Genomic DNA, 16,186 nt, shown 5'->3' on the forward strand with positions numbered 1-16,186 from the left:
GAATGAGTGAGGCACATTGCCCTCTTTCATTAGAGGCCTGGTCAATGGAGGTTGTACAGGATGAAGTAACGTTATTTCGGCCAAGTTTGGCTGTTGTCTGCGCAACTTCGTTTGCATGGGGAAGCTGTTTTCCCAAGCTTCTTCAACGACCATTGAAATGCTACCTCAAGTCGTCAATGCGACGAGGGGATAGTTCTCGATTGTTGTTTCGCTATTGCGGATTGCGCCCACGAGCTGCGGTTTGAGCTCATTTCATCTATGTCCCTGAGCAGGAGCGATTTGTTTAAGATAAAGTTGTGAGGCTTCGCGATTCGTGCCAAACAGGGCACCCGTCAGCGCCTTCCCCAGGGTCGGGGATGTCGTGGTCGAGACTCCCTGTGTCGAGATTGATAGTGTCATCACTTCTGTGCGAGAGTTGGTGTGATTACTTTTGTCCTCGTTCGCGTGAACGTAGTTACGTTCATCCTCGGAGCCTCCCAAGTGACTGAAATGGCCAGCCTTAAAAGTTGTTGGAGGACTTAAAAAAGCCTTAAAAGAAAGATTTGGCAGAGCCAAGGCACACGTGAGATGCCTCGCGCGCGGGCATGGCAAACACAAGCGCACACTACTACAAAAACAGCTTTAGAAATGACATTTATAAATTAGAAGCGACTAGTCACTTCAATGCTATTCCACAGAAATACAAACATTTTGTCTTGAAAAAGTCATACTTTTGAGATTAGAAGTGACATTTGTCGCTTCTAATTTTTTTCCGCCAATTAGAAGCGACATTAGAAGTGACATATCGCTTATAATCTCTCAAAAATTTAATTTCTTTGTTTCCACTGCCAAAATTTTTAGAAATGTTAAATTTAGAAGCGACTTCTAAATGCCGCTTCTAAATAACTGAAATTTTTGGCTCGTTGTTTTCTCTGACATCTTTTTTAATTTTTTACAAAACGATGCCGTTTTGTGTTAACTAAAAATTAGAAGCGACTAGTATCTTCTAATGTCGTTTCTAATCTAGGTTAGACGTCATAAATCGTTATTTGTTTTTCTTATACTTCATCATCTCTCTCTCTCTCTCTCTTCTCCGACCACGTACACCACCGAGCCTCTACCACCATTGTCATCCTCTCCGCGCGACCACTACCACCACGCCTTCCTCTATCTCCGACCATCATCACCACTATGCCGCCCTCTCTCTCCGACCACCACCACTCCAAGAGTCCACCACACCACAATCTCTGACCATCACCACCACCACCAACACCACCCTCTCTCTTTGTGACCACCATCGACCTCACCCTCTCTCTCTCTGTGACCACCATCGACCTTACCCTCTCTCTCTGCGACCACCACTAATCCGCTTCAAATGTCGCTTCTAAACTCTTCTCGCCATTTCGCGGGAGTCATTTTTCGGCGCCAAATTTTTGGACTTAGAAGCGACCCTAGTGGTGACGTGTCACTTCTAGTTTTTAGAAGCAACTGACCTTTATAAGCGGATCTTTATAAGCGACTTTTATCGCTTCTAAAGTTTATATAGAAGCGAATTTTTGGCCTTTAGAAGCGATTTTGTCTCTTCTAAAGGCCTTTATTACAGTAGTGGCACGCACCTGTCAGCGAGAGCGCAACGCAGAGGAAACTGCGCGGCGCGTGCTGGCTCGTGCAGAAGGAGGTCATTCCAGTGGTGAAGGATGTCGCTCTGTCTGTGGAGGAGGTGACTGCGGTGCCCAAAGCCTTGGTTACCATTGTCCACTACGACTCTAAAATGGTTTCCCATAGCAAAAATATGGCTAGTTCCGATGTGAGGGTTTAAGGAATTGATGATATTGTGGCGGACATAGAGTGAAACCCAGAGTAGCGTGGGGCTGAGTCCGAGACCCAAACCACAATTCGGCTTTAAGAAATTCATGTCATTTAAGAGGCTTTCTCATCCGAGGAGGCCCAACCGTCTTCAAAGAGGACAAATTCCGGAGATAAAAGAGGTAGAGAAGAAGAAGAAGAAGAAGAAGAAGAAGAAGAAGAAGAAGAAGAAGAAGAAGAAGGTCAACTTCTCAAAGGGGGGCACCACCTCGCAAGTTCGATGTGAAAGTAATGCAATCTTGGCCCTGGAACCCGACCAAAACGCCAATCAGGTGAACTTCAATACGAGAAATTGCGTGCTCATGGACGACTTCAACAGATCTGCTACCCTGATGCACCAAATTGGGGATTTGCACATGCAACTAAGCATGGTTCGGGCTCTAAAAGAAGCCCGCCTAGTACTGTGCATGCCTGCCGTCTTTTTTTAGGTTAGTAAATTTTTAACAAATCATGTCCGATCGACATGCAAACCTTATTCGCATGCAAAGTATTTAAATATAATCTTTTTATCCTTAACTTGTGATTGAGATCAATCGTGAGGTCTATATAAGGGTTGGTGCGATTAATTTACACACGCAAGCGTACGTGTCGTCCAAGTAATGTAGTTTATGGAAGTACGAGTGTCGATCCCACGAGGACTAAAAAAATAATGATTCAATCTAACTTGTTGCGAATTGATTCCAAAGTAAGAGATGGTTTCAAACGAATAACAAAGTTAATAAACTTAAAAAGTAAATAATCCCAAGTTTTCAATAAAAGGATCGCAATGGTCATCATTTCACCGAAACTAACTAGGTCAGAGGTTTCAGGTTCGAACAACAAAATCTGCTCATATGGATGCTTATCTCACTCTATCAAAATTATCCACTAGTCACTAGAGAAAACCTATGCAATTGACGGATTTTTATCCTCTCGGTCTCTGATCCTACTAAAAAAATTACACACAATGGAAATAAGAGCTCAAAGGATTACACAATTGCCTAGAGTTTTCTACTAACCTAGGTCAACGATGAAGACATGAATATTTGCACGATTCTCTACTCTATCTCAAGAAGCATACAACCCTAGATAACATTTCTAAATGGTGATCAAGCACTAGAAAGCATTAAGAACAATTCATATCAGCAATCCATAATAATGAAGCAAACAATAATTATCTAACCGTAACGAACCCCCCTAACCATTGTCGATCCCAGTTCATCGCGACCCCTAAAAATTTAGTCTCTAATGGAGTACATGATCATCGTCAAACACAAAACAATAATAGAAACCAATAAAACAAGCATTGAAAGGAAAACGTAATTCATATTTAATTAAAAACGATATTCAACAAGGATTCAAAGGAACTACAGTTAAAATAAAGGAAAAAGAATGAGAACAATTAAATTAGAGTACAAAAGACTCATCGGTTCGTCAATTATGGCGAAGAACAATTTTTCTCTTCTCTAAAAGCTCTCAAAAGTAGCCAAAATGCAAAAACTAAAGGAAAGCTATAGATGTGTTTTGGGTTACAATTTTCAAGTATATAGGTCTATGGTTTATTTTGGAGCCATCTAAGCCTTTAAACGAGATCCAATGGCTCGGAATTTGCTCAAAATCGAGTAATTTACGCTTCAAAAAACAAGGTCAACGCGGCGCGCTGGACTTCACCCCACCACAGTGAACAACGTGTCTTAGCGCACTTAGTTTCGGTAGTTTCACCGCTGCAGGCTTGGTTGACCACGCCACAGTGGATGTTGACTTTTTGCATGCCAGCGTTTACTTCCTCCAATATGTGATGTTTTGCTCTATTATGACTCTCAGGAACGCCAAAATAACCCCAATGTCGTCCTAGTACTTGATTATGCACCAAAACCCTGAAACACACATGAAAACCTCGAAATAACCGTCTAATACACTTAAGAGTAAACTAGATTCAAGTCGAAAGGGGATGGATTCGTACGTATAAAACACACTCATCAAGGGCCATGTACGATATGTTTAGGAAAAAAGCTAGGAACTGACCAACGTGTACGCCAGCACTGAAGCTCTTACCGTCGATGTTGATGAAGAAGTGAAAAAATTATTCGAAATATTTTTGTCAAAAAATGTGACAAAAGTTCAATTTTAGATAGAATACACAATCAAATTTTGCTATTGATTAGATTTACAAAATGAAATTTTCCAATGAAAACGGTCATCCAAATCCGACCCGGATCCCCAACTCCGGACGTCTTTAAACAAAAACCCATTAAACCAAATCCTTAAACCTCCAAAAAGAAACAAAATAAAACCCACTCTTTCAGAATGATTGATGGTGATCATGATTCCGACACACCAACAACTCTCCTCCGCTGCACCCGCGTCGCACCCGATCAACCCCCCTCCCCCTCCTAGGTCACCGGCCGACGTGGAGCCCGCCGGCACGGCGCCGGCGCGGGTGCGACTCTCCGACATCTCGCCGGCCGAAGGAGCCGCCGCGGCGCAGTACTCGAGGGCCGTGGAGGCGCTGTCGGCGTCTCTGATGCGCCACAACGCCGCCGTGATTGAGCTCGGCCCCGACGCCGGCGCCGTCATGCGATGCGGCCTCGAATCCACTCGCCTCTTCTTCCGAACTCGCTCTCCGCAGACAGGCCGCTCCGTTTACACCTTCAGAGCTGGGAGGTACTAAAAATTCCATGCTAGTCGCCAAGTTCATTTCAGTTTTTTTTTTTTTTTTTTTGGTAGGCAGGGACTAGTTGGTGGTGGTGAGAAACTAGGGAATCAGTACTGATATGTGCGCTGTGGTTATTGTTATGGAAATAGTCTTTGTTGGGGTTGGGTATGGTGTTTTTCTACTAGACTAACCACAAACAAGTTTCGTGTGCATATAATTATGGGTTATTATTTTCCATTGTTGCAGGGTTGTGGAAGATTGGGACTCGTCTCCGCCGTGCATGTCTGAAATGTTTAGATACATGGGCAAGGCTGCTCGTGACGCTCTTTGTGCAATAGCACGGCATCTTCGTCTTCGGAGCGAGTAAGTATGGCGGCATAGGATCTTTAACATTGAATTATTTTGCATCTCGTGTTCATTTTCAAACAATTCGTTCATGTTATCGGGTTTTTTTTTCTTTTTTTTTTTTGGCAGCATCTTTAATCACTTACTTGACGACTTGCCATTGCCTTCTAACGAGGTGTCGTCGTCAGTTCTTGTGGCGGCTTATACGAATGGTTCCACGCAAAATCAGAAAGGCCCCACCGGAGGAGGGAAGCCGGGATCAAACGGAGAAGTGGAGAAGGGTTTGTTGACCCTCGTGTGCTCGGATACACCTGGTTTACAGGTATCTTTATATCACTTTGTATTATCGAGCTATGCTAATTTTTCCGCACCATTTTTTTGGCTAGATTCTGGCTTCATTTTGTTACACCATCTTACAAATTGGTGTACAAAAGTGTCTCATTTTTCTGGTGTTCATAAACCCGTGTTTTATTGATGGTACCATATTTTAAATAAAATGGCATATTTACCCTTACACAGTCACATATGCGAGAGATACGTGAAAATGTTTCATTCAAAATTGGAAGTTGCCAAGAAAAAGTTATGGGTTCCGTAGATTCCAAATAGTGTACAAGTTATTTTTATTCTTCTAATAGATGTCTTATAATATTTTTCAGGTCTGCGATCCCAATGGTCGGTGGTACCTTGCAGACTATGGACTAAGTCCCGGTGATCTCTTACTTATAACTGGAAAGGCGCTTAGCCATGCCACCGCTGGTCTTCGCCCGGCTCCATCATATAGATCTGCTTCTGAATTATCCAGTGTTAATGGCAGTGGGAGGTATACTACTCTGGTCGAGCTCACGACTCCTGAAAATTATATATATATATATATATATATATATATATATATATATATATATATGTATGTATGTATATATATATATATATGTATGTATGTATATATATGTATAATTTCTTGAAGCTTTGTAATTGTAGGACATCGCTAGTGTTCAGGCTGATGCCTCAGGGAAGTGCTGTGTTAGATTGTTCTCCTATTGCAGCGGCTGGCCATGTGATTCCTCAGAGCTATGTGCCTATATCAGTTAGCCAGTTTATGGACGACCTTTCCGCGGAAGAAGACATTCCATGCAGTCGTTCAGATAATAATTATGTATGTACTTTGTTTTATTTATATGTGCTGGGAATGTTTGTATCTAACTAATTATGCTTTCGAATGTACACATACAAGGTGGCGACTGAACATGTTAAATTACTTAAAGTATATCTAAATGATTTTTGAAGGAAGTGTACATATAACATATCTGGTTTAAGTTTCTAATTTGGTTATCGGTCAATGCTGTTCTTCAAAAATCCACATTGCCTTCACTTGTTATACCGCTTTTGTGAGATGCAAATACATTATGTTTGGGTCTGATTCTCTACATTGCAATGAATTTTCAGGTAGCTCGGAATACTATAACTATGGAGCCATCTCTGAGAAGCGTACTCTCAGATTCATTATCGTGAGTGTTCTTATGACTGTTTTACTGGGGTACTTGCTGTATTTGTTGAAGTCCAATACTCAATTTTTTTCTCGGGACTGGTGATACTGGCTTGCATTTTTTAAGAGAAAATGATGTAACAATTTTACGTACTCTCTGATATTGCGATGGTGGACCAAATAAACTCTTTGGTTTGACATTTTTATTGTATCAGAGTCAATATCAAACCTGAGAAAATAAGTTAGCTCAGTGGTATTTCACCCATGCGATAAAGGTTGTAGCTTTCGTAATAATTTCTATTGGAAATAAAAAAGACGCTCTACATCCATTTAGGGATGAAAAAACGCGATATATGTTGTGAACTATACAATAGTTATAACTGAATTTCAACTCTCTAGGATTCCCTTTTCAACTTGATTATTCATTGTATCTATCTCGAATTTTTGTTTTGATCTTTGGGCACTCAGTGTTTAGTATAATTTACTATTGAAATTCAGGGGATCATTTCTCGAAGATGCAACGTTTGTTTCGTGTGGGCATTCTTTTGGAGGCCTTATGTTGAGGAGAGTCATTGAAATGGTATGTAACTTGTCTCCAACCTAGATGATAACATTTAGGATTTTAAGATCCATAAATTAATTGTTTGTTGATGCGACAATCAGAATGTAGTGGTCTGTCATACCACATTGGATAATGTATACTTTACCTGACACATGCTTGCAGACCTTTGCAAATTTTTAAGTTAGGCTTTGGTTATTACCTTCCTTGTTTCCCAGTCATACTCTATCAATTGTTTTAATATTTTTTGCTGTAAAGAAATAAGTCAGATATTTTTTTTTTGCTTCAAGAAATAAGTCATAATTGCCATTGTTGATTTGTTGCTCAGTCCAGGTGTACCCTCTGCAGTCAAGAAATTGATTCTGGGACATTGGTACCAAATTTTGGTAGGTTCTCTCTCTATTTATACAATGTATATATATAATGTGTATATATATAGGCCTGTATATCTATTGATGTTATGTCCTTTACAGCTCTTAGAGCTGCAGCTGCTGCTGTGAAGAATGAGGATGATAAGAGGCTTTTTCATAACGCTGCGCTCAGAAAGCGGCGGAAAGAATTAGGCGAACAATTGGATTCATTTAGGAGACCACAAAGAGTAAGTACTAGGTACCATTTCCATCGACCCGCTTCATTTGGATATTAGGAAAGAATCGTGTTCCATTTGTTTATTATGTGCAAAACCTGTCGTTTTGGGAGGTGAACATTATTTGTAATTTAATTTAATTATGTTTTATGAACCAATATTTTATACACATACAAAAGAAGAAGAAAAAATTGAAAAAAATAAATAAATAAGTGTCTTTTTCTTAGTAATTCTAGTGAAGAGAAAAAACCTCTTTAGTTAGTCAAAACTTCAAAAGAGCATAAATGTCGCATTGTTGGCTCAAACTGCTTGACTTAGTGGCTGGTTGTCTTCGCATGATAAGTAGATGCTTACGAATAAAGCTGATTAATGTTGGATGTTGAGAGTTCTAATGATTGTTTGTATAGTGTGGCACACTTAAGTTCCAAACATGTTTTTGTTCAAGTGTTTAAGACAATGAAATATTTGCAATTTTTTATTCCAGTTTTCAGATTTTTTTTTCCAACATTTATTTGAATATGCAATTAAATTTTTTTGTAGGAAAATGGAGATACTGGTGATGAAGGGTTTCTTCGCGGTGGACAGTATCCATTCTCGGTCAACGAAAAAGTCGTAATTAAGGTCTATTTCTTGCTTGTGTCATTTCTTTAAACACAAAAAAGAATTGCTTTTACAGCAATAGAAAATTGTAGCTAGTATATAAAGTAGGCTACGTGCAACAAAATTGTTATTATTTGTCCAGTCTCGTTTTTTTTAAGGGAACAAAAAAAAAACCAATATCTTTCCGTCTCTTATCTTTATTCAATATTTTGTAAAGAGATAATATTGTAACAATCAGTAAATATTTCCAGTTTTTTTTAATGAAAGTAAACCATAGGAAATCCAAGAATACCACAGTGAGCTTACACAGGGAGACTGGTTCCCGAATCGATTAAGAGAAAATGTATCCCATTTATACTTTCTACGTGGATATTATTGATGATTAATTCTGTAACTTAATTCGGAATGAAGTAAACGCTTCTGTTCTGCAGGGTAACCGGAGGACACCAGAAAAATTTGTGGGCAAGGAAGCTGTCATCACATCGCAATGTCTAAACGGCTGGTATTTATACCAAGACTTTTATATATATATATATATATATATATATATATATATATATATTTTTTTTTTTTCTCGTGTTTTCGATGCTGTGAATATGCTGTACAAAGCTCGTTTTTTTTTTTCTTTTTTTTTAATAGCTAGAAAGAATAAAAAAAAAGGTCAAGCGGCTATATAGCCAAATAGAACTTAAGCTTTTGCAAAATAGCCATAGTTTGTCAACTATAACCAAACTAGCCAAAGTAAGATTAATCTAGGCTGGATTAAATTTAATCCCAACGAAATGTAAGCTTTATGAAAGCTGGATTAAAATTAATCGAGGCAGGATTAAAATTCGTAGTACTCTCAATTGGCTATTTTGCTATACCTAATGAAACTATGGCTATTTTGCAAAAATCATAGTTTGAATTGGCTATTTCATACCATTTTTCCTAAAAAAAATTATGACAAGGATTTCTAGAAATGGCGAGAGTATTTTACTGTATTAGTAAAATCTTATATTGTTTAGTAGTTTGCTGTTTTCTAATTTATTTTTAAATAAAAAATTATTATACAATCTTCTCCGATTGCTTTGAAGTTTGCTGGATTTATTTTTATATTTGTATTTATAATACTACTTATAAGAAAGTCAGTATTTGGGCATTCTTAACTGATTCTTTTTACACTTGGGCCAGATTTTTTAATTTTTAATTTTTTTTTGTATTCCTGATTTTTCTCTATTTAATCTTTCAGGTATTTGCTCAAGATTATTGAAAGCGGAGAGAACTTGCGGTTGCAATATCGATCTCTGAGGAAATTACTAAACGTAACCAATGGCAATGAACTTTGTTCATCACAGCAGATACAGAACAACAGCTCATAAATACAGCTATATTACCTGGTGCTTAATATTCCTACTGGACTATATTTTCTTTGATTATATTCTAATGTGGCTTGTGTAGTAGCTATAGTATACTTTCTTGTTCTCTTATTACCAGTGCCTGTTGTACATATTGGAGGTAAAAAGAAAAGAAAAAGAGTAGAGGAAAAGGGGGTTGTGATAGTTAATTCTGAGCCATGTGTTATTTTTCCAGCTGATTTTTACGGAATGAAAATATTCGCAGAAATTTTGTTCAGGGTACACTTTATTTATTATTACTCTGAGAGGACTTTTTCAGGTTGCGCCAGCGAGCTAGTTATGATGAAGAAAACAAATGGCAAGAACAAAGAATAAGAACTGACGATAGTAATTGACTGGAAATTTCTAGTACACTAAGCATTTGCTTCAGGCTATTTGGTGACCCGTATTTATTTTTCTTTGTGTGCAAAGCCCCATTGGTTTTTATTCTCTCTTTGTATGCAAGCCCCAGAATAAAAGATTTCTTTGAATACGCATCAAAGTATCATTGTGAATTGTGAAGGGTGTCCTTAGGGACGGCTTTGTGCATGTTGGGTTCAATGCTTTACTGGATCTCGATCTTCTTCGAAAACTACCTCACAGCGGGGGTAACCCTTCCCTCAGTTTCTTGGAATTGGCCTCTTTTGGCAAGCCTTACTAGAGAAGGTCGAGGCTTTATACCCTTAATTGGCCTTGGGTTCATGACCCTTTGTGGGATATTTTGAAAGGGAATAAACTTGAGAAATCTATTACCCCACATTTGAAAATCAAGTTCAATGTTGAACACTTGAGGGAAATTTTAAATAGGTAAAATGTCAAAAATACATTAAAAACTTCGAAACGATTAGAAAGATGAAGGCAAAAATTTTGAAATTACTATAAGAACGAAGGACCTTCGAAGATAATATAGAAATCAAGACAAAAACTTGGCAAATAGATTCACTAGTGATTTCATAGTTTTTTGTCTTCATCTTTTTTATCATTTCGAAGGTTATGCAGTCATTTTTCTAGTGATTCCGAAGTTTTTGCGTTCATTTTTCTAATCGTTTCGAGGTTTTTTAACAAGGGTATTTTGGGTTTTTACTTACCCAAAACCTTGATTTTCCTAAAATGTTCAATATGGTGCTTGGTTTTCAAATGTAAGATAACATTAAACTTGATTTATCAAGTTTCCCTTTTGAAATGGCCAACAATCATCCCCTTACCTTAGGGTGAGACCTCAATCATCAACTCAGGGTTTTATATTAATGTTTAATATGTGTTTTCTTTGACGACTGAATCATTTGGCATTGAGTACACTAAAGATTCTCGAAAACTAGGCATGCAGGCCTTGCTCCTCGGGTTTTTTTTTTTTTAAATGTTGCTCACCTTGCAGCTCTTAGTCCCTGAGGTAGATCTGGGGATAGAGCGTTCCTAAAGGATACTATCACTGCAGAGATCTAGACTTGACTAGTTCCTAAAGATAATTTACTAGAGATTAACTTCGTCAGCCTTGCTCCCTAATGTTGACATGTGAATATGGATTACTGAATGGTCTCTTTGTGGTGGAGATTTAGATATGCGAGGAATGGATCCTAAAGATAGTTAGTTGGGGATTATTTTATCGACCTTAATCTCTTAGTATGATCAGCACAATGAATTTGTGAAGGATCTATTGTTAACGAGATCAGGATCTACAGGGACCAAGTCCTCGAGATAATTTATCTGTTTATGACAGAGTCTTGTGATACAATGGTTGTTTCTCATTGCGTGCTCTTTAATGTCGTATAACATTCAGAGGTCATGTGCCTATTAGTTATTTGGAACTTGCAATATTTTGTTGTGCCCTGCTTTGTGGGTCTCCCTTCAAGGGTACTAGTGGGGTGAAGTTCGAGTGGTCTCGGAACTTCTCCACTAGCAGACACTTCTAGTCGGTCTGAGGATGGCCGATGGCGTTGGTTCGGGCCTTCTTCTTTTTCTAGTCGTCGTGTTTGTCGTCTTTCCTTCGACGATTCCCTTAGTCGCTTGTCCTTCGTATTTGAACGAATTCTTCCAAGGTGATATATTTTCCGGTCCTAGTTGTGAGTTCGACCATCGTCTTAGGTTCCTTATTGATTATGGAGCTAAGGAAATCTCCAAGTTGGAGACCATTAAGGATAGCCAAGATGTCATCGCTATCTTCAAACTTATCGAATTTATTCGATTAGTCCGTAAATCGGGTCAAGTATTCATGAAGGGACTCGCTCCTTCGTTGCTTAATTGATCGGGAGTGGCTGTTCCCCATCTTCCTCTTCAAGGACCAACTGAAGCAAGTGAGGAAGTTATGTTGGAATTCTTCAAAAGATTTGATGGGCCCAGGTCTCAGCTTAAGGAACCATTGGAGGGCGGGGCCATTCAGTGTGACGTAAAATGATTGACTCATGATTCTTGTAGTACAACTCATTGCCTTCATCCACGTGGTATCGTTGGACGTAAAAGAGTGGTTCAGTCTTTCCATAATAGGTGGGGATGGGTAGAAGACAAAAAATGTTGGTGGAGTCTTGTGTGATGATGTTCGCGGCGAAAAACAAAGCTATGTGTTTCATGCCTCGGACTTTGGGGGTCAAGGTTTGAGCGTCTCTCAAACTTTGCACCTCATTCCTCAACTTTTTAAAAAAAGGTCATCACATCCGCGTTCTGAGCGGGAGGTGCTACAGGCTAGTCGTGTTGTGTGTCCTCATTCGTTGGGACTTTTGGTCGAAGTCTAGGAGTCGGGTTGCCGGGGGCTGATCCCATCCCCTCTTGGGGGTTTGGTGCCTCATGAAGGGGGAGATTTCATGGAATTTCCTAACGTGCATTGAGTCGTTGCCTTAGGTTCCCATTGTTGTGAGACACCACCGGACTTGAGTCGCTGATGCACCTTGTTTGGTAGAATCTTCGCGCATCTCTGTTGTCTTCCATGTTCTCTTTGAGGCTTAGATAAGCGAAAGGGGATGGACGGGGTCGCGCCGTCTTTCTTCAGAGTGGGAGCTAAAGTTTCGTGAGGAGGCCAAGTAGTTATGTGGTTGAGGGGTTCCGTTCCGACCGACTACTTCTCTATGAGCCTTGATCATCTCATGGCATCGGCGAGGCCCATGGGCTACTTCTCTTTTGTTACCTGAAGGAGGCTCGTCTCAAGGCGTTCCATCCGAGCGTCCCGTTCATCGTGGGATGGCACCAGAACCCTGTTTGTTGGGAGACCTCTTCGTCAAGGGGGCGCATGCCATCAAGGGTTATCAAGCCCGAGCCCGTGTGTTGAGTTCAACATTTTTCCTGAGATGGAGGGCCGCGTCCATAGAACTTGCTAATTGATGAAACATCTCAAGAACATGTCGTTCAGTGGAAGAAGTGGGTTTTGATTTATCCTATGTTTTTGTTTTGTTTCTTTAAGAGTAAATGGCGGTAAAAGTCCCTAAAGTTTCAAGAAACAGCTAAGTTGGTCCCTATTCTTTTTTTTTTACGGCACAAGTCCTTCATGTTTAGTTTTAGTCATGCCGTTGATCCCCAACCCCATTTTAGCGTCAATTTTTGACGATGTTAGAACAAAAACGTTAGTCTTAACTGATTGTGGGTTTTAAGTCGCAAAAAAAAAAAAAAAAAAAAAAATTAAAAAATTGACGCCAACTCCGCCTCGCTGTTCGACCAGAAGAAGAAAAACACCGACTCGTTCATACCAGCGTCACCAGGCCCGTCGCCGCAGCTCTACCAGCCCTTCCGGCCACCGCCGTCGCCTCTCCCGCCGAAATTCCGCGACCTCGACGTCAACGGCCGACTCGAAGTCCTCCCTAACCGGCTCGGCCGCTGGTTCGAGTACGCGCCGCTGATTCCCACACTAATCCAAGAAGGCTTCGCTCCTCCGGCGCTGGAGGAGGTCACCGGAATCTCCGGCGTCGAGCAGAACCGCCTCGTCGTCGGCGCTCAGGTCCGCGACTCGCTAATCGCCTCCGGCACCGACTCCTCCGTGATCGCCGCCTTCGACCAGGGCGGCGCCGAGCTCCTCTACGAGATCCGACTCCTGAACGCTCAGCAACGCTCCGCCGCGGCGTCGTTCATGGTCTCCCGAGGAATGGACGGCAAGGCGGCCATGGAGCTAGCTCGCGCCATGAAGGATTTTCCCCGCCGGAAAGGGGATAAAGGCTGGGAGAGCTCGCGCCATGAAGGATTTTCTCCGTCGGAGCAGAGGACGCTGGCGATGGAGCAGGCTCTGGCCGTGGCGGAGAGCGAGGCCGCGAAGAAGAGAGTCTCCGAGGAGCTGAGCTACAGCGAGTCCGCCGTGGAAGAGGCCGAGATCGAGGGAGTGAAGGTCCTGGTGGTGAGGCTGAAGATGGGAGAGATCGCCGAGGCCGAGATCAATTTTTTAATTTTTTTTTTTTTGCGACTTCAAACCCACAGTCAGTTAAGACTAACGTTTTTGTTCTAACATCGTCAAAAATTGATGCTAAAATGGGGTTGGGGATCAACGGCATGACTAAAACTAAACATGAAGGACTTGTGCCGTAAAAAAAAAAAAAATAGGGACCAACTTAGCTGTTTCTTGAAACTTTAGGGACTTTTGCCGCCATTTACTCTTTCTTTAATGTAAGAATCAATTATTTTACGTTTATTAAAATTTCTAATTTAAATTTATATATATATATATATATATATATAACATAGATAATAAAGAGAAGGCTCCTTCCAACTTTTATCCACGGATTGACACGTGGCTATACGTTTGGGCGACACGTGGCGGCGCTGAAGCAATTTTTAATTTTAAATGTTCATTTAAGTTGTCTGAAACTGACCCTTCCACTTCTTCTTCGTCCAGATTTTGCGACCCTGCCACTTCTTCTTCCTTATTATTTCTCACAAAATAAAATAAAAAGCCACTTCTTCTTCCTTATTATTTCTCACAAAATAAAATAAAAAAAATTATAAGCAAAACGCTTCTGACATCTAACAGCCACTCTCTTTATAACTTCCCACTCCTCCTTTGTTGTCTAGGTTGAGGAATTTCTTCGGGATGTTCTTCAGGATCTTCTTCGGGATCTTCTTCGGGATCTTCTTCGGGATGTTCTTCGGGATTTTGTTGTGGTTGTTGTTGAGGAGGTGATTGTGACTCTCGATGAAATCTACGAAATCGTTCTCGATATGCCTCGTAAGCGTCTTCGTAAACGGGAGATCGTGGTGGTTGTTGTGGTGATCGTGGTGGTTGTTGTGGTGATTGTGGTGGTTGTTGTGACATATGAGGATGTTGTTGTGGTGGTTGTTGTGACATATGAGGATGTTGTTGTGGTGGTTGTTGTGACATATGAGGATGTTGTTGTGGTGGTTGTTGTGAGACAAAAGGAAATATCGGTGCAAATTGGTCTAATTGGGTCATCTCTTCTTGAGTGAAATTGTAGCTCGGGGGTTGATATGAAAATCTTGGATCGGGAACGGGGGCTTGGATTAAATCGGTGTCTTCGAAATTTGGAATTTGAGAAAGGGCTAACCAATTTTGCGGATAGTTTCGAGAGGGCGGGTTTGGTTGTTGAACTTCTTGATTTTGAGCCTCTTCTTCATGTGTAGATGGTGATGGTGTGAGCGTACGACTTGAGCTTCGACGAGAACCTCGACGAGATCTTCGGTGAGATGATGACTCGCCAGACATTTTGGTACATAAATTATATTTTAGAAACTATAATATATTAAACTATATAGAAAATTTAATTTAGAAACTATATTATATAAATTACATAGAGCTTGATGAGATTGTAGAGAGAATTGTAGAGAGAATTTGTTGGATGATGTTGTGAGAAATTGGATTGAAATGAGTTATATTTATAGAGAAAAGGATGAAAGTGTAAAAAAATTAAAAAATCCGTGTATAAACAGTAAAAAAACGGCCATTTTTTTGTGACCATTGATGAAAAAACGGTAACAAAATCAATGGCCGAGATTCAACCTGGCATCAACGGTCAAATCCACCTCAGCCTCGCACGGATTCCGCGGAAGCCGACATTCCGCGTAAACGGCTCCGCGGAAGCCGCCATTCCGTCTGTGCGGAAGCCGATAAGCCGCCATTCCATCTGAAGCACGGAAGGACGGACGGTAGCCACGTCGCCGTTTCCAACAAGCCAGGATGACTTCGCACCAATTCCCTACAAAAAAAAAGCGCTTGACCTTCTTTCTTCTTCCTTTTTTTTATTATTATTTTCCTCAAAGGAATAAAAATAAATCCACAATAAATGCTTCAAACAGGTACTCTCTTTCTCTCTGAGCTCGTTTACAGAGTAAAAACTCATATGAAGCTTTTCCTTCGAAGTGCGAACGAACCGCATCGATCTTGGATCGTACAGTGTTCCATCCCCAAGGCGGAGGTCAGCCTTACCTAGGGTTCATCGTTGCCATTGTCGACGGCGGTTAGAAGCTCAAGTTCGTCGTCCAAAACATTCGAACCAGAGACGACACTGGAAGTTCAAACCTCATTCATCGATTCCCTGTCCAATCGGTGTGCTAACCTTAGTCAACAACAAATCGAAAAAATTGATCGATTATTGGATTGGAATCGGCTAAATTAATCAAACCAAGTGTTTCACTATAGGCTCATCGAGAATTCGCACGTAGATTCGAATGCTGAGAGCAAGTTTGAGAAAGGGAAGTAGGTTCTCTTGTTCGTCGACGAGGCTCGGCGCAAGCTCGCTTTCTTTTATCTTTCCTGAATTATTAATAAAGAAAAATATTTCTCTGTTATTTTCACAGGCTACATTATGCAGGGCATTTTTTGGATGTGTGTATG

The 16,186-nt window shown here is 40.5% G+C and overlaps 1 protein-coding gene across 1 annotated transcript; it reads left to right on the top strand.

Moving 5' to 3' along the window:
- Positions 1-4,087: 4,087 nt before the first annotated feature.
- LOC149402114 (RING/U-box superfamily protein) lies at positions 4,088-9,605 on the top strand. Its single transcript, XM_089610103.1, has 12 exons — positions 4,088-4,488; positions 4,727-4,843; positions 4,955-5,147; positions 5,482-5,645; positions 5,804-5,978; positions 6,269-6,330; positions 6,807-6,888; positions 7,196-7,253; positions 7,341-7,465; positions 7,994-8,074; positions 8,485-8,555; positions 9,285-9,605. The coding sequence occupies exons 1-12, from the start codon at positions 4,139-4,141 to the stop codon at positions 9,412-9,414; spliced, it is 1,608 nt and encodes a 535-aa protein (XP_089466229.1). The 5' UTR covers positions 4,088-4,138; the 3' UTR covers positions 9,415-9,605.
- The last annotated feature ends 6,581 nt before the right edge of the window (positions 9,606-16,186 follow it).

This window comes from Urtica dioica, chromosome 3 (genome assembly GCF_054948205.1).
Source record: "Urtica dioica subsp. dioica isolate 48M chromosome 3, U.dioica_male_clone48M_v1_H2, whole genome shotgun sequence".
Lineage (NCBI taxonomy): Eukaryota > Viridiplantae > Streptophyta > Magnoliopsida > Rosales > Urticaceae > Urtica > Urtica dioica.

Bases quoted from the DNA above. Each gene is read 5' to 3' on its own strand.
- LOC149402114 (XM_089610103.1), top strand. From the start codon at position 4,139: ATGGTGATCATGATTCCGACACACCAACAACTCTCCTCCGCTGCACCC. The intron at 5,646-5,803 runs GTATACTACTCT...TTGTAATTGTAG, and splicing joins AGTGTTAATGGCAGTGGGAG to GACATCGCTAGTGTTCAGGC. The intron at 7,254-7,340 runs GTAGGTTCTCTC...TGTCCTTTACAG, and splicing joins GACATTGGTACCAAATTTTG to CTCTTAGAGCTGCAGCTGCT.